General features: G+C 48.0%; 2 protein-coding genes across 9 annotated transcripts in view; one reads left to right on the top strand and one right to left on the bottom strand.

The window, feature by feature from the left end:
- Positions 1 to 3584, top strand: part of CHERP (calcium homeostasis endoplasmic reticulum protein) — a 21627-nt gene extending 18043 nt beyond the window's left edge. For all 4 annotated transcript variants that reach the window (XM_033853843.2, XM_033853841.2, XM_033853842.2 and 1 more), the window contains exons 13-17: positions 391 to 477; positions 879 to 1022; positions 1109 to 1225; positions 1713 to 1807; positions 2084 to 3584. In XM_033853843.2, coding sequence (XP_033709734.1) covers positions 391 to 477; positions 879 to 1022; positions 1109 to 1225; positions 1713 to 1807; positions 2084 to 2277 — 637 coding nt within the window. In that variant the 3' untranslated portion in view covers positions 2278 to 3584. The remainder of the gene's footprint in view (positions 1 to 390; positions 478 to 878; positions 1023 to 1108; positions 1226 to 1712; positions 1808 to 2083) is intronic.
- On the bottom strand, positions 811 to 25940 carry C3H19orf44 (chromosome 3 C19orf44 homolog). Of its 5 annotated transcripts, none has more exons than XM_073803007.1 (10): positions 25845 to 25940; positions 21140 to 21905; positions 19426 to 19747; positions 15284 to 15357; positions 9712 to 10126; positions 7997 to 8092; positions 6874 to 6963; positions 6447 to 6613; positions 4036 to 4117; positions 811 to 3774 (listed from the first exon to the last, which is right to left on the bottom strand). In XM_073803007.1, the coding sequence occupies exons 2-9, from the start codon at positions 21902 to 21904 to the stop codon at positions 4046 to 4048; spliced, it is 2001 nt and encodes a 666-aa protein (XP_073659108.1). In that variant the 5' UTR covers position 21905; positions 25845 to 25940; the 3' UTR covers positions 811 to 3774; positions 4036 to 4045. The 5 variants fall into 5 exon arrangements, with proteins under 5 accessions (XP_073659108.1, XP_073659107.1, XP_073659106.1 ...); XM_073803006.1 differs by having other exon boundaries at positions 811 to 1288; XM_073803005.1 differs by having other exon boundaries at positions 811 to 4117.

Genomic DNA, 25940 nt, shown 5'->3' with positions numbered 1-25940 from the left:
TAAAATCGCCTTCTGCCCTGTTTGGGGCCACGGGCCTATCCACCTACAAACCAAGAGTTCCTCGTCCCCAGTTACAATAACCCTGAGACCCTCTTCAACTATTTGGAGAAAGCCCAGCGTGGAAAGGCGTGGGAGCCACGAAGCGCTGGGAGTGCAGTCCAGCCTCTCCACCTCCCAGCGGGCGGCCTGGCCTCTGGGCCTGGTCGCTCCTCTGAGAAGGGGCAGCCCTGTGGCAATGACCACCCGAGTGCTTTCTGTGCTGGGCCTTGCTCAGCATCCTGAGTGAAACAGGGAAGGCCTGTCGGGTAGGGCTTACTCCTGGTGACTTTTTCACAAGTTCCCTGTGGGAGAGAGGCTTGCGTTCATACAGGGGACGCCCATGTCTTACAGTGAAGGCTGGGAGCAGAACGGCCTCTATGAGTTCTTCCGAGCGAAAATGCGGGCCCGGCGGAGGAAAGGCCAGGAGAAGAGGAACAGGTAAGAGCGCACACGCCCACCCCACCACCTGTGTGGAGGTCAGGCCCCCGCAGTGCATCTCGTCCTAGGTCAGCTGGGAGCAAGCCCTGCCTTTGCCTGTGGCGAGCTGTGGTGTCGTGCCCGGCACAGGCAAAGGGGGGTCAGCTCTGGCCTCTGCCGGGGTCGTGGGCCTGGCACCCTACGATAAAGGTGCTGTGAGCCACCAGGAGCTGTTTCCCACAAGGCCGAAGTTAAAACACCAGTACGAGAGAGAAGCTTGCCATTGTCTGTATTCAACCCTGATGTGAAAGGGTGTGTCTGCACCTGGACTGGGCACATCAGGGGTCTTTTAGAGTTGGGGGTTGGGGCGGGCTGGGCGCAGTCCATGGAGGGGCTCCAGCTCACCAGGCCTGTCCCCGCAGCGGACCCTCAAGGTCTCGGAGCAGATCCAAAAGCCGAGGGCGCTCCTCCTCCCGCTCCAACTCGAGGTCCTCCAAGTCTTCCGGCTCCTATTCAAGGTCAAGGTCTCGTTCCTGCTCCCGTTCCTACTCCCGCTCCAGATCCAGGTAGGCAGGGCCCCGCCTCTCGGGATGCAAGGCCTGAGGCTCCTCAGCAGCTGCGCTGACCCGCCTCCTCTCCCCTGGCCCCGCAGGAGCCGCAGCCGATCACGCTCCTCACAAAGCCGCTCCCGGACCCGCTCGCGCTCTCGGTCCAAGTCCTATTCCCCGGGAAGGAGACGTCGGTCGCGGTCCAGGAGCCCCACCCCGCCGTAAGATTTCTGTCTTAACTGTCAGAATGACCTCTGGTAGCGCTGGAACCCTCTGATGCTTTGCTGTGAATGTTGAAACGTGTTGTTAGAAGACGCGCTGGCGGTGGCCCGCGCCAAGGCAGCACCTCGGGGCCCCTGAGCACTAGCACAGTGACAGTGGCACCTCATCTCACACCTCGCTGTTACCTCTGCAGTCACGTTGTAAAGCCTGAGGCAGTGGCTGCGCTCTCTATTTTCTAACCGTTTTACCGGTCCAGTGTGGCCTGGCTGTGCTGCTGAGTGTGAGGCAGGGGCCGCCGTCTTAGGGAACCCCCTTATCTGCCGGCGAAGAGGATAAAGAAGAAAGCTAGAGACACGAAATGTGTGTGTGTGTGTCCATCTCACGCTGGTGACCCTACGTATAAGCTACACGCTGTAATATTCTAAGTTTTCATTCCAATAAATGTATCAGCTCTTTTTTAAAAGACGTAACCTGTCTTAATTTTAGTTCCTCGGCTGGTCTGGGTTCTAATTCAGCACCTCCTATACCTGACTCCAGGCTCGGGGAAGAGAACAAAGGACATCAGATGCTGGTGAAAATGGGTAAGGTTCCTGGGAAGACAGAACAATCCGCTCTGGGCATTCAGGGTTGGGGGATGATGAAGTCAGAGGAAGCTCCAACTCATGACCAACTTCTGAGCCTGCAGGGTTTTTACTGAGCGTCCTTTCTTACTACCCTTAGTTCCCCATTTATAAACTGCACGTCTGCATGTCGTTTGACTCTCCAAACGCATTTCCATTTAACTTCATGTCAGGGTAAGTGCACCACAATTTCAGCTTCCTCTGTGGGTCGTAACCACTCATCCCTCTCTTCTTCAGGCTGGAGTGGATCTGGCGGCCTCGGCGTGAAAGAGCAAGGAATCCAGGACCCCATCAAGGGGGGGGACGTCCGGGATAAGTGGGACCAGTACAAGGGCGTGGGTGTGGCCCTGGACGACCCCTACGAGAACTACCGCAGGAACAAGAGCTATTCCTTCATCGCCCGCATGAAGGCCAGGGACGAGTGCAAGTAGGCGCGGCGTGGGCAGGGAGCCACGCCAGTGGCCGGCCACCGGCAGCGAGGACGGTTGGACCCTTCTTGGCTTACTGGCAGTGGAAGATGGTAGGGACAGCTCGGTTCTCACACTGTCTCCATCTGTGGGGAGCGACAGAGGAGAAGGAAGACTTCGGCAGGCCTTGTGACGAGTGCCACGCTTGATGGCGCGGAAGGCCCAGGCCCCACCTGCAAACCAGCTCTAACGTAGCAGCAAGAGTCACGAGGAGATGCCCAGCCAACTCGACCATGAGCTTATTTCCCTGGACAGTGAAGCGAGAAACATAAGGCCCCTGGATAAGAATTCTTGTCATCTGCAGGAACGGCTGTCTCACATCTCCCCTCAGCCTGAGCCTCTAAAACCAGCGGGAGTGCATGGAGGAGGGGCCCTGAGGGCACACGCCAGCCCAGCCCAAGGGGCCGGCCCTCCCACTCCCCCATCAGTTGTGTTGTGAGAAGGCTCAGGCCAGGCGCTGGTACTGCTCACTCTAAAAATGGAAAAACAAAACCTTTTTGATTTGCAAAGTTAAACAGGGTTTTCATTTTTACTCCAGATGGTTTAGTTTTAGAAAAAAATACTGATCTAGGTTGATACCCAGTGAGATAATTTGAAACCTGATTCCTCTGAGACATACTAGCCCTTAGTTACTTAAGCTGTTTAAGTTGAAGTGGTTTTTTTTGTTTTGTTTTTTGTTTTTGTTTTTGTTTGAACGTTAGCCATTTGCTGTTCCCTGCAGAAACAAAAGGTTCTGAAGAAACTTATCTGAGGCATCTCCAGGTCACATAATGATGACGCCCTTGGAGAATATGTACCCTTAGTGTCTCTACTTGTGTTTTTCACGGAGAGGAACCCGCACACCAGCACTCACGTGCAACGGCCCATTCACATCCAGAGTGTGGAGAGCGACCACCGGCCCTGCTTCCTGCTGTCACTTCCTTTGCCTGCCCCAAGCCGCCCCCAAAGGGAGGTGAGGCTGGAGGGAGCCGCCTCTGCCGGGAGCTGCTGAGTGACCGCCTGGGATCGGCTGCACTCAGCATCCGCAGGCAGCTTGGTGCGGTGCCATTTATTTGTACAGAAACATTTTTGAAAAATTCTTTTCAATGAGATGCAAAATTTTCTCCAACTTTTCCACCTGATGTGATAAAATATTTGATTTTGTTCTAGATTTCCTGTAGCTGTGAATTGTTCAAACGTGTCTGATCCAGGATAAAATGTAAACGTGTTGTTAACAATTTCTTGTGGATTTTACTGTTTTGCCTTCAAATAAAGACTTTTTTTTTAAAGACCTTTTTCCTCTGTGTATTTAAGTCAAGAAGCGTGCTCAGGCTGAGGAGGGAGGAGGTGCGTCCTGAGTGCAGACTTTGTCTGAATTGTGGAGTCGGGTCAGAAGCTCTGCCCTGGTATCTCCTGGGAGTCCCCGGCGTGGACGCCTGGTCCTGTTTCCTCGTGGCTCCAGACAGGCTGGCATCCTCTGTCCTGCCACGAGTGGTGACAGCTCCACCTGGGGTTCCATTTCCACTGGCCTGTGGTACATCCTCTCAGGTGCCATGCACACTGAGGAAATGGGGGCTGGGAGGGCTCAACTACTCAGCTAGAAAAGGCTGCAGCTGGGATTCCTCTCAGGTGAGTCTTGGGTGCCACCTGCCCCCACCACTGGGAATGTCCCCTGGGAACTAAGGTGTGAGCATCACGGCTGGTTTACGGGACCAGCTCCTTAGACCCATGAGTCTGTCTCACCTCCCGGCGTTCACAGCTCCTTCTTCACCTCCTCCAGGGCCTCCTCCATGGTCAGCGGGGTGGGCCTGTGTTGCCTGATGTACTGTGGGGCAGAGGACACACAGGGAAGCCATCACCACTGCTGCCTCAGTCTACTGAGGCTTTGGGTCCTGGAGATGGTGCCTATCCCCAGGGGCTAACAGAAAAAATGAAGGGATGCCAGGTGGCAATGGAAACAGAAGAGGAAAGGTGAACCCAGGCAGCCTCCGGGCAGGTACCCTGCAAGGGGTGAGACTTGACTGAGCCTGGAAGGGAAAAGGGACCGTGGTGAGGGGCAGGGCTACCCGGGGTGCCCTCAGAGGACACAGGTTGGGGAGAAGGACTTGGGTGCCACTCTCAGGGTGTGGGCCTGGAGCAGAGAGCAGGCAGCCACACGTGGGCTGCAGGCAGGTGACGTAGTCAGATCACTTCAGCCTGCATCCAATCAACTGATGCACATCCAACAGAGGAACAAGTTAAAAGGACCCCACTAGGGAGCAATCAGCCCAGTCCAGAATGTGGGAAACCGTCAGATAACCTATTTTCTTTCTTTTTCTTGGCCACACCGTGTGGCATGTGGGATCTTTGTTCCCCAACCAGGGATCGAACCCACACCCCCTGCATTGGAAGCGCAGAGTCTTAACCACTGGACCGCCAGGGAAGTCCCAGGACAACCTGTTTTCTTCCAACCAGTAAACTGCAAGGAAACAAAAGAGATGGGGGAGGGGGGAAGACCTCTAGAGCAGTGGTTCTCAAAGTGGGTCCCCAACGGGCCCATGGGAGAAACGCCCACTGCTAGGCCCACCCTGCTGCCAACACAACCCCAGTGGTCAGGCCCTCAGGGGTCTGACGCTGCTCAGGGCTGAGAACCACTGCTCTAGATTAAGACATCAAATGATCTTTTTTTTTTTGCGGTACGCGGGCCTCTCACTGTTGTTGCCTCTCCCGTTGTGGAGCACAGGCTCCGGACGCGCAGGCTCAGCGGCCATGGCTCACGGGCCCAGCCGCTCTGCGGCATGTGGGATCTTCCCAGACCGGGGCACGAACCCGCATCCCCTGCATCGGCAGGTGGACTCTCAACCACTGCGCCACCAGGGAAGCCCCAAACGATCTTGATGTACCACTTTGGACACTGATGAAATAAACAGGAGAAAAAGGTACAACTTTTATGAGATGAGTGGAAATCTGAACACTGGATATCTAATGATATCAAGAAAACTTAGGGCTTCCCTGGTGGCGCAGTGGTTAAGAATCTGCCTGCCAATGCAGGGGACACGGGTTCGAGCCCTGGTCCAGGAAGATCCCACATGCCGCGGAGCAACTAAGCCTGTGTGCCACAACTACTGAGACTGCACTCTAGAGCCCACGAGCCACAACTACTGAAGCCCGCGCGCCTAGAGCCCATGCTCTGCAACAGGAGAAGCCACCTAATTAGAAGCCTGTACACCACAATGAAGAGTAGCCCCTGCTCGCTGCAACTAGAAAAAAGCCGACACGCAGCAAGAAAGACCCAACGCAGCCAAAAAAAAAAAAAAAATGCTGCAGGAATTCCCTGGCTGTCTGGTGGTTAGGACTCTGCACTTTCACTGCCAAGGGCACGGGCTTGATCCCTTGTCAGGAAACTAAGATCCCACAAGCAAAACCAAAAAGAAAAGTTAATTTGGTTTTGGTATACTGGCATTGTGACTATTTTTTTAAAGTCTTTATTTTTAAGAAATATATACTGAAATATTTGTAGATAAAATGATAAAAATCACCATGCAGAACAACTCATATAGTATGATGCCATTTCTGTAAAGAAATATATATATCATGTTATTATATATAAATACTATACCTCTTCTATATATTTTATACATAGTATAAAATATGTAAGATATAATATTGTACATGTACATAACAGTTTATATTTTACATAGGAAAAATCTAAAGACTATATATCAAGTTGGTAATAGTTATCTCTGAAATTATGGAGAACTTTATAGGCTACATATCTCCAACAAAATTTTTATACAATACTTTTTGTAATCAGACAAAAAAATAAATTTTGGAGGGAAAAATAGAGGTGAGTATGACATCTCTTGAACTTAGCCCTTGGGACTGAGGAGAGGGGCCCTGCCTGTGGTGGCCCATGGGAACGGTAGGTAGAGGGACAGGACCCTCACCGAGGAGGTCACCTTTGGTCCAAGGTCACACAGAGCCTGGGCTGCGGCTGGCTCTCAGTGCCCCTGCCCCGCACCAGCCCTGGTCATGGCCAAAGAGAGAACAGGACTCCTTCCATGAGGACTGAAGGTGAAGGTGGCGGGGCCCCCAGCGTCCCCGCCACCCCGGGCTGAGCGTGGGAAGCCGCCTGCCCTCTCTTTCCCGGGAAGGGTTAGCTGCACCATGGTCACCTCTTTGGTTTCCTCCAGGGTGTGGTAATGGAATGAGTCCCGGTCCAGGGAGCGCAGGAGGGATGCATGCAGGTGCCGGCTGGCCTCGATGAACTGCTGTGTCAGGCTCAGTTGCTGCTTCAGCACATCGTTGAGCGCGAACACGGTGGGGCTGTACGCTGTCAGGGCTGCACCGGGTTCCGTGTCAGTCGGCAGCCCCCGGGGCCCCATCCCCCTGGCCAGACCCGCTCCCCGCAAGGGCCCTGCAGCCCCCAACCGTGGACTGTGTCGGGATGCTCTCTGCAGCTGCTGCCACCTTCAGAAGCAGCAAAGGACTCGCCTATTCTGTGCCTCTCTCTACTCAGTAGTAAAGGAACCGCTCTCTTCGCTGACTTTGTGTGGATCTCACACCCTCAGCTCAGCTCCCAGGCAGAACCGGAAGCCTCACCTCGGCGTCCAACACAAGGAAAGAAGGCCAGTGACACGGCTCCCCAAACTGCAACCGCACAGTGCGAATCTGACACTCCTGAACTGTACACTTAAAAATGCGGAAGAGGGTAAATTTTACACTATGAATTTTTAAACACATAATTAAAATAATTTAAATGCAATTAAAATATAATAATTAAATAAAAGTACAATTAAAAATAACTGCAACCGGGGCTTCCCTGGTGGCGCAGTGGTTAAGAATCCACCTGCCAATGCAGGGGACACGGGTTCGAGCCCTGGGCCGGGAAGATCCTACATGCCGTGGAGCAACAAAGTCCGTGCGCCACAACTACTGAGCCTGCGCTCTAGAGCCCGCAAGCCACAACTACTGAGCCCGCGCGCCACAACTACTGAAGCCGGCGCGCCTAGAGCCCGTGCTCCGCAACAAGAGAAGCCACCGCAATGAGAAGCCCGCGCACCGTGACAAAGAGTATCCCCCGCTCAGCAACGAAGACCCACTGTAGCCAAAAAATAAAATTAAAATTAAAAAAATTAAAAAAAAAATAACTGCAACTGTTAAAAATGATCATTACTAAGACTACACAGTAACATGGAAAAATTGTTGAGGTTAATATTGTGTTTAAAAACAGGAGATCTTTTTGAAGGATATAAATATTTCACATATTACAACCAATATATTTTAATATCTTCATCTTCTAAAAATGTTAAGAAAATGGAAATGGGGGGAAAAAAGCAGGTTCTAGATGGATCCTTGCTTGTGTCATGCGAGTCATCAGCAGCCCTGCGGGACCTGACACAGACTGGGTTTCCCAAGGTGGCTGCTGGGCGTCTTCCTATTGCCCAAGGCTGGGCTGGGCCTCCCCAGGGCCCCACGACTCTCCCACACTCAGCAAGGAGGCAAGTGTCGCGTCCACAGGGCTGGGCCGCTCAGTACTGGCTCAGTGTCTTCCAGAGGAAAACACCTATGGATTCTGGACAGAAAGGCTCTGAGGGGAACACACAAAATAAAGATGGCCCTGTGGGGGTGGAAGGCTCATAGGTATGTTCCTGGTAGCCTTCCTGTTCTGTCCAACATCGGTGTCCTCGACCTAAGGGACCCACAAGGTGAGCTGGGCTGTTACCTTCTATGGCGTCCGCACTGATGACGTGGCTGGCGATGGGCGAGGGGTCCACATAGGCACCTCCCAGGGCTGGTCCGATGGCCGCTACGCCGGCCGCTGTCCCAAGGACAAAGGGGGAGAGGTGAGTGGGCAGGATTCAGAGCAATGAGTTTCTCATCAACAGGTGTGAGGCTGAAATAAGCTACATGAATCTGTCCTTTTCTCTTTCTGAATGTGATGGCCACCCTCCTTGCTTTTTTAACCGTTACCCCTTTTAAAAATTTCCCAAACCTGCCTCCATCTTTCTGGTAGGTTCTCCCTGTTCAATATACAAGTCAGGTGTGCTGGCTGAAGTGGTCACCACAGCTCAGCACGGCTGACAACTGTGGCATTGTGCCCTCCCCTGGCTCTGCCCTCCTTCCACAGCTATTTAAGGGCTTCGGAATGTTCCCTGGATTCTAACTGGCTGGCTGATTTATGCTGCCTTTTTTCTCCCTCCTTTCAAAGTCAGGCCGCGTCTAGGAAATCAGCACCACCAATGTTTTATGAAAGCATCTCTTTATTTTTTATTTTTCACTTTTTTTTAAAAACATCTTTATTGGAGTATAATTGCTTCACAATGGTGTGTTAGTTTCTGCTGTATAACAAAGTGAATCAGCTATACATATACATATATCCCCATATCCCCTCCCTCTTGAGTCTCCCTCCCACCCTCCCTATCCCACCCCTCTAGGTGGTCACAAAGCACCGAGCTGATCTCCCTGTGCTATGCGGCTGCTTCCCGCTAGCTAGCTATTTTACGTTTGGTAGTGTATATATGTCCATGCCACTCTCTCACTTCGTCCCAGCTTGCCCTTCCCCCCACCCCGTGTCCATCTCTTTAAATTGCAAAAAAAGAAACAAAAATGGGCACATTTGCTGCCCACAGGCTAGGCTGTCGCTCGTCTGACTGATCTTCCTCCCTGAGAAACAGAACAGTCACGCCCCAGCCAGGTGTGAGGTCCCAGCGGATGTATGACTAAGCCCCCAAATCCAGATGAACAGACAAAGGGAGAACCGCACCCCAGCGCACAGTCTGGAAACAAGCTCCGTCCGTATTGCGGGTGTTGTCTAGACAAGAAAAGGGAGCAGGAGACTCGCTAAAAGAAAGCGACCTTTCCATCCGCAAGGGCCAAGACCAATGCTGGGGACACGAGAAAAGATGAGCAGTGCCTGCTGCACCCCAGAAGAGAATCCACCGACAAACACAGCGAGTTCAGACAACCAGCCAGCCGGGCAACACAGCAGCCCTTGGAGCCCCCATGCTGGGGCCCCACAAAGTGCCTGAGGACATGCTGTCCCAGAAGGGGGTTCCTGTCACCCTGGGTAACACTGACATTTGGGGCGCGGTCACTCTCTGGCCAGGCCGTCCTGGCCACTGCAGGATGTTGAGCAGCACTCCTGGCCTCCACCCATAGGCTTCCCGTCACCCAGACCTTGCCGATGTCTGTCCCCTGGGGCCAGGATCACCCCAGCTGAGAACCACTGCCTTAGTCTTTGGTTTGAAACCCTTCAGTGTTTTAGAGCTTGGAAGACCGTGGAGAGTATCCAAGGAGCCCCCTCTTCTGTGGGAGAGGAAACAGGGTGCTGAGGTCCCCCCAGCTGACTAATGACGACAACCCAGACCTCCTGGCCCCAGGGTTCCTGCCTGTCGCTGCCTCTGGCCTGCCCCTCCCTCCTCCAACCAACATGCTTACCCTTAGCCCACTGGTAGGTGAAGGCGGGATCGAGGGTCTGCACAGCCATCTCCTTCACCATGACTCTTGTAACACCCCTGGCCCACTTTTTCCGAGACTTGGGAGTTGGTGGAGGAAGATCTGTCTTCAGGCTTGCAGAAAATTGAGACCAAGTCGCCAGCGTCCTGTCAGGAGACTCCTCAGAATGGGGCGTCGACTCAGATGCTGTTGGACTGGGGGATTTTTCAAAATCATCCGAATAAGCCGAGCTCACTGTGCTGGCCGTAGGTTCCTGAGACTTTGACCCCAGGCTAGAAGTGCCCTTGGGTCCAAGGGACGAGACGGACCGCTGGCTCAGGCACTCAGAAATCTTGCTTCCAGAGCGGGGGGCCCCAGCCCAGGGGTTTTTGCTGGATGCCTTTTCCCCCTGACCTTTCTAAAACAAAGGATGGCAGAGGTCACTGGAAAGTGTTTTCGAATGAACAAGCTCGGAATACAACTGCGTTAGGATGAGGACACCCCAAGGGCCCAGGAGGTGAGGGTCCACGCTGTCCTTCCTAGATTTAGGCAGGCTGAGTATCGTGAGCTGAACTCTTTTTTTTTTTTTTAAACATCTTTATTGGAGTATAATTGCTTTACAATGTTGTGCTAGTTTCTGCTGTATAACAAAGTGAATCAGCTATATGTATACATTTATCCCCATATCCCCTCCCTCTTGCATCTCCTTCCCACCCTCCCTATCCCACCCCTTTAGGTGGTCACAAAGCACCGAGCTGATCTCCCTGTGCTATGCAGCTGTTCCCACTAGGGATAAATGTAAAATAAATGTAATATCTATTTTACATTTGCTGGTGTATACGTCAAAGTTACTCTCAGCTGACCCTTCCCCCTCTCAGTGTCCTCAAGTCCATTCTCTACATCTGCATCTTTATTCCTGTCCCTAGGTTCATCAGAACGTAGGGACAGGAATAGGTTCATCAGAACGTTTTTTTTTTTAAGGTTCCATATGTATGTGTTAGCATATGGTATTTGTTTTTCTTTCTGACTTACTTCACTCTGTAGGACAGACTCTACATCCACCCACCTCACTACAAATGACAATTTCATTTCTTTTTATGGCTGAGTAATATTCCATTGTATATATGTGCCACATCTTCTTTATCCATTCGTCTGTCAATGGACGCTTCCATGTCCTGGCTATTGTAAAGACTGCTGCAATGAACATTGTGTACATGGCTCTTTTTGAATTATGGTTTTCTCAGGGTATATGCCCAGTAGTGGGATTGCTTGGTCATACGGTAGTTCTATTTTTAGTTTCTTAGGGAACCGCCATACTGTTCTCTACAGTGGCTGTATCAATTTACATTCCCACCAACAGTGCAAGAGGGCTCCCTTTTCTCCACACCCTCTCCAGCATTTATTGTTTGTAGATTTTTTGATCATGGCCATTCTGACTGGTGTGAGGTGATACCTCATTGTAGTTTTGATTTGCATTTCTCTAATGATTAGTGATGTTGGGCATCCTTTCATGTGTTTGTTGGCAATCTGTGTATCTTCTTTGGAGAAATGTCTATTTAGGTCTTCTGCCCATTTTTGGATAGGGTTGTTTGTTTGTTTGTTTGATATTGAGCTGCATGAGCTGCTTGTATATTTTGGAGATTAACCCTTGGTCAGTTGCTTCGTTTGCAAATATTTTCTCCCATTCTGAGGGTTTTCTTTTCGTCTTGTTTATGGTTCCCTTTGCTGTGCAAAAGTCTTTAAGTTTCATTAGGTCCCATTTGTTTATTTTTGTTTTTATTTCCATTTATCTAGGAGGTCGGTCAAAAAGGATCTTGCTGTGATTTATGTCATAGGGTGTTCTGTGTATGTTTTCCTCTAAGAGTTTTATAGTGTCTGGCCTTATATTTAGATCTTTAATCCATTGTGAGTTCATTTTTGTGTATGGTGTTAAGAAGTGTTCTAATTTCATTCTTTTATGTGTAGCTGTCCAGTTTTCCCAACACCACTTATTGAAGAGGCTGTCTTTTCTCCATTGTATATTCTTGCCTCCTTTATCAAAGATAAGGTAACCATATGTGCGTGGGCTTATCTCTGGGCTGTCTGTTCCATTGATCTATATTCTGTTTTTGTGCTAATACCATACTGTCTTGATGACTGTAGCTTTGTAGTATAGTCTGAAGTCAGGGAGCCTGATTCTCCAGCTCCGTTTTTCTTTCTCCAGATTGCTTTGGCTTTTCGAGGTCTTTTGTGTTTCCATACAAATTGTGAAATTTTTTGTTCTAGTTCTCTGGAAAATGCCATTGGTAGTTTGATAGGGATTGCACTGAATCTGTAGATTGCTTTGGGTAGTAGAGTCATTTTCACAATGTTGATTCTTCCAATCCAAGAACATGGTATATCTCTCCATCTATTTGTATCATCTTTAATTCTTTCATCAGTGTCTTATAGTTTTCTGCATACAAGGTCTTTTGTCTCCTTAGGTAGGTTTATTATTCTTTTTGTTGCAATGGTAAATGGGAGTGTTTCCTTAATTTCTCTTTCATCATCATTTTTCATCATTAGTGTACAGGAATGCAAGATATTTCTGTACATTAGTTTTGTATCCTGCCACTCTATCAAATTCATTAATTAGCTCTAGTAGTTTTCTGGTGGCATCTTGAGGATTCTCTATGTAATGTCTGCAAACAGTGACAGCTTTACTACTTCTTTTCTGATTTGGATTCCTTTTATTTCTTTTTCTTCTCTGATTGCTGTGGCTAAAACTTTCAAAACTATGCTGAATAATAGTGGTGAGAGTGGGCAACCTTGTCTTCTTCCTGATCTTAGAGGAAATGGTTTCAGTTTTTCACCATTGAGAATGTTGGCTGTGGGTTTGTCATATATGGCCTATATTATGTTGAGGTAGGTTCCATCTATGCCTACTTTCTGGAGAGTTTTTATCATAAATGGGTGTTGAATTTTGTCAAAAGCTTTTTATGCATCTACTGAGATTATCATATGGTTTTTATCCTTCAATTTGTTAATATGGTGTATCACATTGATTTATTTGCATATATTGAAGAATCCTTGCATTCCTGAGACAAACACCACTTGATTGTGGTGTATGATCCTTTTAATGTGTTGTTGGATTCTGTTTGCTAGTATTTTGTTGAGGATTTTTGCATCTATGTTCATCAGTGATATTGGCCTGTAGTTCTCTTTTTTTGTGACACCTTTGTCTGGGTTTGGTATCAGGGTGATGGTGGCCTCGTAGAATGAGTTTGGAAGTGTTCCTCCCTCTGCTATATTTTGGAAGAGTTTGAGAAGGATAGGTGTTAGCTCTTCTCTAAATGTTTGATAGAATTCACCTGTGAAGCCTTCTGGTCCTGGGCTTTTGTTTGTTGGAAGATTGTTTTTCTTTTCTTTTCTTTTCTTTTGCGGTATGCAGGCCTCTCACTGTTGCGGCCTCTCCCGTTATGGAGCACAGGCTCCGGATGCTCAGGCTCAGTGGCCATGGCTCATGGGCCCAGCTGCTCCGCGGCATGTGGGATCTTCCTGGACCAGGTCATGAACCCATGTCCCCTGCATCGGCAGGCGGAGTCTCAACTACTGCGCCACCAGGGAAGCCCTGTTGGAAGATTTTTAATCACGGTCTCAATTTCAGTGCTTGTGATTGATCTGTTTATATTTTCTATTTCTTCCTGGTTCAGTCTCGGAAGGTGGTATTTTTCTAAGAATTTGTCCATTTCTTCCAGGTTGTCCATTTTATTGGCATATAGTTGCTTGTAGTAATCTCTCATGATCCTTTGTATTTCTGCAGTGTCAGTTGTTACTTCTCCTTTTTCATTTCTAATTTTGTTGATTTGAGTCTTCTCCCTTTTTTTTCTTGATCAGTCTGGCTAACGGTTTATCAATTTTATCTTCTCAAACAACGAGCTTTTCATTTTATTGATCTTTGCTATCGTTTCCTTCATTTCTTTTTCATTTATTTCTGATCTGATCTTTATGATTTCTTTCCTTCTGCTAACTTTGGGGGATTTTTGTTCTTCTTTCTCTAATTGCTTTAGATGTAAGGTTAGGTTGTTTATTAGAGATTTTTCTTGTTTCCTGAGGTAGGATTGTACTGCTATAAACTTCTCGCTTAGAACTGCTTTTTCTGCATCCCATGTTTTGCGTCATCGTGTCATTTATTTCTAGGTATTTTTTGATTTCCTCTTTGATTTCTTCAGTGATCTATTGGTTATTTAGTAACATGTTGTTTAGCCTCCATGTGTTTGTATTTTTTACAGTCTTTTTCTTGTAATTGATATGTAGTCTCAATGCATTGTGGTCGGAAAAGATACTTGACATAATTGCAATTTTCTTAAATTTACCAAGGCTTGATTTGTGACCCAAGATATGGTCTATCCTGGAGAATGTTCCATGAGCACTTGAGAAGAAAGTGTATTCTGTTGTTTTTGGGTGGAATGTCCTATAAATATCAGTTAAGTCCATGTGTCATTTAAAGCTTGTGTTTCCTTATTTATTTACATTTTGGATGATCTGTCCATTGGTGAAAGTGGGGTGTTAAAGTCCCCTACTATGATTGTGTTACTGTCGATTTCCCTTTTTATGGCTGTTAGCATTTGCCTTATGTACTGAGGTGCTCCTATGTTGGGTGCATAAATATTTACCACTGTTATATCTTCTTCTTGGATTGAGCCCTTGATCATTATGTAGTGTCCTTCTTTGTCTCTTCTAATAGTCTTTATTTTAAAGTCACTTTTGTCTGATATGAGAATTGCTACTCCAACTTTCTTTTGATTTCCAGTTGCATGGAATACCTTTTTCCATCCCCTCACTTTCAGTCTATATGTGTCCTTAGGTCCGAAGCGGGTCTCTCGTAGACAACATATATATAGGTCTTATTTTTGTATCCATTCAGCCAGTCTATGTCTTTTGGTTGGAGCATTTAATCCATTTACGTTTAAGGTAATTTCGATATGTATGTTCCTATTACCATTTTCTTAATTGTTCTGGGTTTGTTTTTGTAGGTCTTTTCCTTCTCTTGTGTATCCGCGAGCAGAACTCTTGAAACCCTTCAGCACAAGGCTGCTGCACTTAGCACTGATGTTGTGAGCACGTGTAGCTGGCACGTGGGTGAAATCTGTTAAAGGGTCATTATTATGTATTATCAAAACATGCGTTGATAATGAGGTGGTTACTAATATGGAAAGAATCACCACGGGGCGATGCAACAAGTACAGGTTAGTTGTGGGGAAGTTGAAGTGGGATCTGCTTTAATCTTCTGATATGTTAAGTAGCTCTATCCTGTTATTACCTAGATCAGGGTCTCTACCCATGGCACACTGACATTTGAGACACGAACATTCTTTGCAGCGGGGGCCATCCTATGCATTGTGGGACACTGGCACAGGACATCCCTGACCACTACCCACTGAATGCCAGTAGCACCCTGCACCCCAGCCATGACCACAGTGTTGCCAGACATTGCCAAGTGTCCCCTAGGGGAGCAATCGCCCCGAGGTGAGAACCACTGACCTAAATGAGGCATAACGGTTGCAAGCTGTTCTACCCAAAGACCTAAAACGAAAAATCAGTTTTTTGTACTTACTTTCTGTTCCAAGTCTGATTTCTCACTGACGGCTGGAGCCAGATCATCAAGGGATAAAATGTTTATTCTCAAATCTGTAATCAAAAATGTAACATGTCAATATTTACTCCACATGCATTTACCATCCTGTTGTAGGCACCGGGCTAAGTGCTAGGGACGGGAAGAGCAGAAGGCGTACAGTCCCTGTCCTCAGAAAGTGAGCCCAGGGATCCAAGCGCTTTTTCTCTAAAGGGCTAGGTCATAAATATTTTTGGCTTTTCGGGCTAGTCTGTCTCTGTCACCATTGCTCAGCTCTGCCCTCATGATTCAAAAGCCGCCACAGACCATGTGTAAACAAATGGGTATGGCTGTGTCCCAGTAAAACTTTATTTATAGGGACTTCCCCCATGGTTCTGCAGTTAAGACTCCGGCCTTCCAAAGCAGGGGATGCGGGTTCGATCCCTGGTCGGGGAACTGAGATCCCACATGCCACACGGTGCGGCCAAAAAAACAAAAAACAAAAAACTTTATTCATAAGAACAGACGACTGGGCTTCCCTGGTGGCGCACTGGTTAAGAATCTGCCTGCCAGTGCAGGGGACATGGGTTCAAACCCTGGTCCAGGAAGATCTCAAATGCCACAGAGCAACTAAGCCCACGAGCCACAACTACTGAAGCCCATGCGCCCTAGAGCCCGTGCTCTGCAACAAGAGAAGTCACCCCAATGAGAAGCCCATGCTCTGCAACAAAGAGTAGCCCCCGCTCGTCGCAACTAGAAGAAAGCCCGCACACAGCAATGAAGACCGAACGCAGCCAAAAATAAATAAATAAAACATTAAAAAAAATTTTTTTAAATACAAGAAGAGCCAAGTATTGTGAACATGTGTGCAGGGGCCCTGGAGGTCTGCGAGGAGGGAGGTTGGAGACTTGGCTGGGGAAGGAGGAGCTGACACCAGGTCTGGCCACAGGATCTGCAGGACCCAGTGCAAAGGAAAAAAAAAAAACCAGACGGTGGGGAAATTCCCAGTTGTTAGGACTCTTCGTTTTCACTGCCGAGGGCCCGGGTTCAACCCCTGGTTGGGGAACTAAGGAACTAAGATCCCACAGGATGTGCAGTGAGGCCAAAGAACAAAGCAAAACAAAGAAACAAAACACAGACCACGGACCTCTCGGCCTCTGGCCTAGACAGAGGAGATGATCATGATGCAAGGAAGGACACCTAGTGACACATGTGCTTGAGGTAGAAGAGGGGGACTGGCACCTCGTCCTAAGTTCTCATTTAAAGCAAGTCAAGGACACTTAACTGTGGTGCCAGCTGGCCAGTCACCAGCGCCCAAATGCCTTGGGTGCAGGTTACTCAGGAGGAGGAAGGCTCTGCGCAGTTCGGGTGTCCCAGCGGGTTTCTGCCCCATCAGTATGTGAGCCCACTCCTCCCCAGGACGGGGGAGGCCGACTGGCTGCCAGTATTCGCAGGGACCCCATCATGTGGCTCATTTCAGGCCCGAGGCACAGAGGCTGTGTGTGTGTGTGTGTGTGTGTGTGCGCGCGCGCGTGCGCACACAACTGGGGATGGGAAGGGTGCGGTGGGGGGGGGGGGTCCACCCTGCGGGGCCTCAAAACTCAAGCAGGTACATGATCCAATCATGGCTGAGTTGAACAGACACTTCCGAAGAGGGCCTAAGGTGTCTAGAGGCTTCCACGGAGGGCACATGCTAGGTTGGAGGGATGAGTCTCCCTGAGGAGGCAGGACGAGACCCCCAATTCTAGGAACAAGCAGGGGACAGTTAGCAGGAGCAGACGGGAGCAGGGCCCTCCCGCAGGTGGCACAGCGCTGGGGATGAGCAGGAGATGGAAGACTGAGCCGTCTACTCTCTTTGGAAAGGTCAGCTGAGTGCAGCCGTCTGGCAGCATAAGACCCAGATCAAAGCCCAGCTCATCACTCTAGCGTGAGGGTCTCGCCCCCGCCTCCGAGCTCCTCTAACACTGCCAGTTACCACAATGCATGTGACGCGTAAGTCCAGAGATACGTTCATGGACAAAGCCTCTGAACTAAGCCATCCCAGCCGGCTCGGGCCAAGGCACTGCAGGAGACTGTGGACGAGTTCTCTGGAACAGTGTTGTCATTGGTTGAGGAATGACGTTATTGTCACATCAACCAACCTGGACATGCACACACTTACTAAGCAGGAGGCCCCACTGAGGCACTCCACAGGCACCAGCTCACTGACACAGCTCTGCCCCACGTTACAGATGTGGAGACCATGGCACAGAGAGCCTGACACTGCACGGCCAGAAAGAGGCGGAGCAAGGATGTCCACCTCAAGTATGCTGGACCCCAAACTCAGACTTGTACTCACCACTCCCTGCTACGTGCCTCCCTTGAGGCTGCATCAGAATGAGGGAAGGTGGGGTCTGGACACCAAGGGGGCCCTCCAGGCCAGCAGCGAGGGCTGAGGGGAAGCCTGGATGGGCGGCCCAGGAGGGCAGGAACTTGGGTCTGGCACCTGCCCCACCAGCTACACCCACCTTCTCACCCACCTGCCAGGCTGGCGTGGACACCCACTCACCAGCCCCTTGCGCCCAAAGATATGAGACCGTATCGGTGAGGTGCCAAATGGCATCCGGCCGATGCTGGCCCCTGAGGGGGCTCAAAGGGATTTCCTCACATCCGTGAGCCCGTTTCGCTGCCTTCTCCAACCCTCACGAGGGCGCGTGGCAGGGACTCTTGCTGGCCGTGCTTCTCCTCCCCGCCCCCTATGTGGTGGTACCTTGGCATCTTGAATATTTTGACCTGCAGGAATCTGAGACACAGCAGGGGCTGCAAGGACTCCCTGACCTTCTCCCCTGAATCAGGTCGTAAGGCTCTCAGGTAAGAAGATGTGCCTTCCCTCTACCTGGAGGAAAGGAGCATCCTTATGTCCAAGATGGGGGAACACTGAGCAACCCCAACTACATCCCCTCATCTACTACCCTTGGCTCATATCCTTCCATCTATCACATTCTCCCACAACTATTCTCCCATCAAACCTAGCAGAAGGCGCGACCGTTTCTTCAGGTTTCCATTTCCTTATGAAGGCTCCTGTGTCACATAAAACGTACATTAAATATTTATTTAATATCTGAACGCTCTTCTCCTGTTAACCTGTCTTTGGTCACAGAGCCCCAGCCAAGAACCCAGAAGGACGCAAGGAAAAAGCTATTTTTCCTCCCCTACAACTGATTCACAGGCTACGGATCACCCTGGCACTTGGGGTCAGGGGACAGTTGGCTTGTTTGTCATCCTGTTCCTGACACCATGATGCCTGGCATGTGCTGGCACACAGCAGGTACTCGAGACACAGTTATTGAACTCGGATTTGATGATCAGGCACCAGATGGGAGAAATCAATGTTGGCTGCACATCTTTTTCTTTCTGCTCTTCCTTAAATACATACAATGTTAAAATAAAAATCACGTTCAATGATGGTGAAATAATAAAAATGTTTATGAGGGACTTCCCTGGTGGCGCAGTGGTTAGGAATCCACCTGCCAATGCAGGGGACACGGGTTCGAGCCCTGGCCCGGGAAGATCCCACATACCGTGGAGCAACTAAGCCCGTGCGCCACAACTACTGAGCCTGCGCTCTAGAGCTCGCGAGCCACAACTACTGAAGTCCGCGTGCCTAGAACCTGTGCTCTGCAACAAGAGAAGCCACCACAATGAGAAGCCCACGCACCACAATGAAGAGTAGTCCCTGCTCGCCGCAACTAGAGAAAGCCTGTGCGCAGCAACGAAGACCCAATGCAGCCAAAAATAAATAAATAAATTTATAAAAAGAAAAGTTTGTGACTGGTTAGAGATTGGTTTCTTTTTCTGAAGTTAAAAAGGAAAGGAAGCAAATTTCTCTTTTACAACAAGGAAAACTGCATTGCCGTCCTCTTGCACGAGGCTCTAGAAGGATTTCCGTTTTTGCTCTGTCATTGGGTAGGGTTACTAGAAGAAGGCTTTAAAGACAGAACAAAAAAATCTGACATAGCCCCTCAACTAGGAAAGAAGGTCAGGAAGCCAAGGGTGTGACTCGCACCCCTCATGACAATACCCTGTGACCACCACACCAGGGATCCTAGAGGCGGTCTTGCCCTTCCTGCCCCAGGGTGACAACTCTGCGCAGGGATGAGGGTTACCATTTAGACTTTCATCGGCGGCTTCTGAGGGAGACTCATCCTGAGGCCCAGCCTCACTCCTTCTTGGGGAGGACGAGAGCTTGCCATCCCCCACTGTTGAGGGCACAGACTTCGGAAAGGCTCCGGGGATGGAAAGTGATGCCGTGTGGGAGGCTGTGTCCTCTGAAATGGGAATCTGTGGGGAGCAAGTTCTCGAGCCAGCACTGTGAAGGGTCCCATCTGCTGACCGTGAGGTTGGCAGACGTGATGTCGGAAGTGGCTTTGAGCTGGAAAGATCCTTCCTGGGCAGCGAAAGGACTCTCAGTTGATTTGGGATCTGATCCTACTTTGGTGGAAACAAAAGAAGGGAAATTACCAAACATACGCTACATAAGTCCTTATCATAAGACATCATGGCTGGTGGAGAGCATGAGTCCTTGGTGATCAAATCATTATCCCTCTCTGCCCCTTTCGTTCCCTTCCCCTCATCTCTGGAAGTCAAGGTACAACATTTAGACAAGATAATACTGGGATTAGACATACTCCACAAATAATCAGAAAAATTCACTTTGCTTTCAAATACATATTGTTAATTACACATTTTCTAAACTAAGGCCCCTGAGAACATGGATCTTCAACAGAGTCAAAATCAATATGCAGATTTTTCCCCTTAAAATGCAGCCTTCCCATCACTTCACACCAACTAGGATGGCTATAACCAAAAAAAATAAATAAATAACAAAAAATAACAAGTGTTGGTGAGGATGTGGAGAAATTGGAACCCTCATACACTGCTGGTGGGAATGTAAAACAGTGCAGTCACTGTGGGAAACAGTTTTTCTGTTCCTCGATAAGTTACACACAGAATTACTACAAGACCCAAGAGTTCGACTCCTAGGTATAAACCCAAAGAATTGAAAACAGGGACTGAAACAGATACTTGTATACTATTCACAATCGCCAAAAGGTGGAAACAACCCAAATGTCCATCAATGGACAAATGGATAAATAAAATGTGGTCCATCCACACAACGGAATATTACTCAGCCATAGAAACGAATGAAGCACTGACACATGCTACAATGTGAGTGAACCTCGTAAACATCATGCTAAGGGAAAGAAACCAGACACAAAAGGCCACAGGTTGTATAATTCCATTACACGAGATGTCTAGAACAGGCAAACCCACAGTGACACAAAGCAGATTAGTGGTTGTTAGGGTCTGGGGGAGGGGGAAACAGGGAGGGATTACTGGGTAAGGGTCTCCTTTTGGCATGATGAAAACGTTTTGGAACTAGACAGAGGTGGTGGTTACACAACATCGTGAATGCACTTAATGCCACTGAACTGTTCATTGGCATTGAACAGTTGGAAGATGGAAATGCAGCCTTCCCAATGTAGTGATTCCCGTGTGGTACAACCAACAAATAGGCATGGATCACCAATGGCAGTGATCACAGCTGGTGTTGGATCAGTCATACAAAGTGCTGTCCTGGGGTGTATACAGCTACGAGGCTCCACATAGTGCAAAACTGCCTGACGTGTCCCAAATCCTGTCCCTTACAGAGCAGACCAGCAATGGGTACCCGTGATTGGCTGAAACCCAACCTCTCCTCATCAAACACTTTCTGAGTGTTTACGGGTGATGGCTCTCTTCAAAAGTCTCTAGTGCTATGATAGAAAGGTACAAATGCAAAGTACATACAAGTACAAAATAAATACATGCAAACCTTACCGAGACTAGTTTTGTTTGTTCTTTCTCACTGACTTTGGTGCTGGTGAAACCCTGATTTGTGGATGCTTGTTTTTCGCTAGAAGATTCCATCAAGCTTCCTAGCAACTCTTTCATTTCCTCTTCATCACTGTCTGGAGAATCCAGTCTTCTAGGAGGCTTTTTCTCTTTGGGTGTTTGAAGATCCCTCTCTTTCCCAACATGTGCTTCAGGGGATATCTTTTCCACAGGTGCTTCTCTCTTCTTTAGAAACCTACTGACCTTCCCACTCGGCATGTCACTCTCAGGGACAGGAATTTCAAGGGCCTGTTTCTGGGAGGTTTTGTCTGTGTTCTGTGAAGAAAAGTCAACCGTCCTTCTAGGGGGATTTTCGTCTGCTCTGCTAGGAAGCCAGTCCTCAGAGGTCTTCAGGTCAGATTCCACGTCAGACAAATCCATCTGCACCTTCCGGTTCCTGATCTTGGTTTCTATCTGGGCCAGCTTTGTGAGCGCAGCGTTGGCCCTGACCTTCGAGGCAGTGGTCGAAGCTCTACCTGAAGACAGCCAGGGCCCACTCCCCAGGAAAGCATTCTCTTTCGGGAATAAGTATTTTCCACCCATAGTCTGGTTTCTTTTTAGAAATCTGCTTGGACCGGGTGCTATTTTGGTAAGACTTCTACTGATTTCCAAGTTCTGGATTTCTTCCATCTTTGAATCTTCTAAGGAAATATCACTGAAGTCGCCAAAGATATCACGCACAGTACGACTAGTTTTTCTTATTGAAGCCATTCTAGGGAGTAAAGAAAGAAAACTTACAGTAAGAATACCTGATGTTCAGACTGCACATTCAAATCTCTCAACGCTTCCCACCACCTGGGAGAGGCCACATCCCCCTTTGCCATCTGGCCAGAGCCTCCCCTTCAAGCCCGATGATGGCAACGAAAATAATAAGGCACCTGGTACGTTATCATTGAACTATGCCGTTCAAGGCCAGGTCTTAAGTGAGACACGTTACATATTAAAGACGAGAGCCAGTGCTTCTCAGGCCTAGCAGTATGCCTAGCACTCTGCTCAGAGCTACAGTATCTCATTTAATCCTCACTCAACACTGAGAGTTGGTCGTTGTCATGCCTCTTTCATAGAGAAGAGGAAGGAAATGAAGGCCTCCACAGGTTAGGTCACCTGGCCAGCGAGTAACAGAGCCAAATTCAAAGCTCAGGCCAATTCCAAAGGTCCCACTCGCCCCTACAGTGCTTCACTGCCTCTCCAGTTACCCCACCTCTGCTCCGAGTGAGTCCTATTACCCAGTTGCACCCCAAGTCTGGTCTCCTCCTTTATCCAAGTGTCCTCAGTTCTCTCAAAAAGAGCTGTTGAAACACAATCTGTATATTTAATGAGCTCCCCAGAAATCTTATTTTACTTACAGTGTGTGAACTACTGCCCTGGGAGCAGGGATGGGGGCTATGGACAGACACAGACCCCCCCCCACCAAAGGTCGGCCATGTGTTGTATGTGTGTGCCGGCGTACAGTTTTCTGGGAAAAAGGGCCAGCGTTTCCGTCATATTCTCAGAGTTCCCATGTGCCCCTGAAGGAATATGAACAATTCACTCCAAGATTTACCAAGGTTTCAAAAGATTTTAAAGACTTAAAAAAATGGAAAAATATGGCATGGGTGTGTGTTTGCTGCAGGCCCTTTAGTGAGGAACCTGGCAACAGCAATGAAAATGTGAAATGCACAGACCCTGTGACACCACAATTCCACGTCTGGGAATTTCCCTACAATGCCCACAGAGATGTATGTTCAAGGGATGTCTTGGCAGCATTGTTTGTACTCGTCAGAATCCTGATCCCATCCATACAGGCTCAATGAAGTCCAGATGACCACAGGCAGACAATGGAATACTATGCACCTGTTAAAAGGAATGGGGGAAGACCTGTGTGCAAGATAATGTCTCCAGCATAATGATCTGTGAGGCAGAAAAGATGCACAACCATGCCTCAGCTCCATACTGTTTGAATGTTTTAGCAAGGCCATTTGTTACTTTTATTTCAAAAAATTTACTGTGAGAACCCAAAAAGCCTTTTCTTCCCCCCACTCTGTCCACTTGGAAAACAACCTTATTGGGATTGCCAGACTAAATACAGGACACCCAGTTATTTGAATTTCAGATAAATAGCAAATAATTTAAGAAATATAAGTATGACCCAAATATTTTTATCCTAAAAGGTAATGTTCAAATTTTTTTTAATTTATTTATTTATTTATTTTTGGCTGCTTTGGTTCTTCGTTGCTGTGTGCAGCTCTCTCTAGTTGCGGCGAGTGGGGGCTACTCTTTGTTCCGGGGCATGGGCTTCTCATTGCAGTGGCTTCTCTTGTTGCAGAGGATGGGCTCCAGGCACGCAGGCTTCAGTAGTTGCAGCATGCAGGCTCAGTAGTTGTGGCTTGCAGGCTCCAGAGCGCAGGCTCAGTAGTTGTGGCACACGGGCTTAGTTGCTCCATGGCATGTGGGATCTTCCCGCACCAGTGCTCGAACCCGTGTCCCCTGCATTGGCAGGCGGATTCTTAACCACCGCACCACCAGGGGAGCCCTAAATATTTTTATACTAAAAAATTATTTGTTGTTTATCTGAAACTGAAATTCAATTGGGTGTCCAGTATTTTGATTTGTTAAACCTGGCTACCATACATCTTATATACCTTTCAAAGCTGAGTTCAAATATTTTGTGCAAGGCATTTAACCCAGCCCCTAAGATTCTGTACAAGAATGAATTATTTTTATTATTTTACTGTCTGTTTCTCTGACCAGTGTGCTTACTTGCTCATCCCCATCTTAACCACCCCATGTACTAAAAGTGCCCAGCACAGGCCTGACCACAGGAGTCAGTGAATCAAAAATCACACCCAAAAGAAACAGTGCAGAATTCCTAGTGTGAGTGACCCTGGTCAAGTTACTTAACCACTCTGTGCCTCAGCCTGCTCATCTGTAAAAAGGGAATAATAACTATTAGCCTCACAGGATTCCTATGTTCAGTGTGGGGCATGGAATAAGCATACAATAAAATTTAGATAGCAGTAATGACAGTATTTGGACTACCTGCATAACCGGCTAACTTTTAGCTGGAAGGACATGGTGAAGGGGAAGTAGAAAGCACTGGAACAACATCAACAGCTATCCTTGTGAGTATTTTTGTAGGCAAGGCCCAGGGCACTATGTGGGTCAGAGGAAAAGCCTGACCACCAGGCCAGGTTTTCTGGCATCTAGTTCTTCTGAAAGTTTCCCTAGGTTTAAAAAAAATTTTTTAATAAAAAAATTAATTAAAATAAATAATTTTTTTAAAAAGAATTTCAAGAAAAAGGGATTTCTCTCTGGTGGCCTAGTGGTTAGGATTCCAGGCTTTCACTGCCATGGCCTGGGTTCAATCCCTGCTCCAGGAACTGAGATCCCACAAGCTGCACGGCACAGCCAAAATAAATAAATAAAATAAAATAAGATAATTTTAAAAATAAATCAATAATGTTTAAAAGGGTAAATTTCATGTTATGTACATTTTACCACAACTAAAATATATATTTTTTAATTAAAAAATTTTTATTGAAGTACAGTTGATTTACAATATTGTGTTAGTTTCATAAATAGATGTATTTTTAAAACACATAATTAAAAATAAACCAATAGGTAAAAGATGTGAACCAATATTTCACCAAAAAATATATATATATAAATGGCCAATAAGCACGTGAAAAGATGTTCAACATCAGCCATGAAGGAAATTCAAATCAAAACCACTATAAGATCCACTTCATACCTACGAGGGTGGCTATAATCAAAACTACAGAAAATAACAAATGGTTGGTGGAGGGTATGAAGAAATTGGAACCTTCATACCCCTTTGGAAGAGACTATAAAATGACGCAGCTGACAACCTGGAAAACGGTCTGGTAGTTCCTCAAAAAGTTAAACATCATTACTTTATGATCCAGCAATTCTACTCCCATGAAGCCCAAGATAACTGAAATGTAAGCAAATGTTCATAATAGTTCTTATTCATAATAGACAATAAGTGGAAACAACCCAAATATCCATTAACTAGTGAATGGATGAGAACTGAGGTCCATCCATAAATGAGATACTACTCAGTAATAAAAAAGAACAAATAATGACACACACAACACGCATATACGTCAAACACACCATACTAAGGGAAAATACCAGATGATGCAAAAAACCACACACTGTATAATTCCAGTTATAAGGATTGTCCAGAAAAGGTAAATCTATAGACTCAGCCCATCAGTGGTTGCCTGAGACTGGGAGTGGTAGCGGAGACAGACTGCAAAGGGGACACTTGGGGTGACTGACAAGTTCTAAAGCTGGATGGTAGTGATGTTTGCACCACTTGGTAAATTTACTAAAAATAACGGGAATTGTACGCTTAGAAGGGGTGAACTGTATGGTATGTAAATGAATTATCAATAAAGTTGTTAAAAATAAATAAACCAAAATTTGAAAACACAGTCGCCCCTCAGACCATCGAGCTCTTCCCCCAGGCCTGGAGCGACCCACATCGTACCACGCTCGCTCATGGGCCCCAGACGAGGAAAATGAGGCGCTAGGCCGCTCTCCCGCCGCCCGACCTGCCCAGCCCCGGAGCGCGTCCCGTTTCCCTGCAACTCCTCTCCCGAGCCCGGGCATTAAGCCCGGCCACCGCCCAGCCAACCCCGCCAACCTCCTCCCACGAAGTCCTTCCGCGGACGCCGCCACCGCTCTCGGCCGGACCCTCGGGCCAGAAGGGACCGTTGACCCCGGCAAAGGCGCCAGGGCG

This window comes from Tursiops truncatus, chromosome 3 (assembly GCF_011762595.2).
Source record: "Tursiops truncatus isolate mTurTru1 chromosome 3, mTurTru1.mat.Y, whole genome shotgun sequence".
NCBI lineage: Eukaryota > Metazoa > Chordata > Mammalia > Artiodactyla > Delphinidae > Tursiops > Tursiops truncatus.
The sequence above is the reverse complement of the archived record's forward strand: the minus strand, read 5'-3'. Positions and strand labels throughout refer to the sequence as shown.

Coding starts and splice junctions, on each gene's coding strand:
- C3H19orf44 (XM_073803004.1), bottom strand. CDS start 21,904: ATGGCTTCAATAAGAAAAACTAGTCGTACTGTGCGTGATATCTTTGGC. Junction 6,614..7,996: donor CAGTGCGGACGCCATAGAAG/GTAACAGCCCAG, acceptor AACCCGGTGCAG/CCCTGACAGCGTACAGCCCC. Junction 4,118..4,984: donor CAACGGGAGAGGCAACAACA/GTGAGAGGCCCG, acceptor TCTGCCCCACAG/TACATCAGGCAACACAGGCC.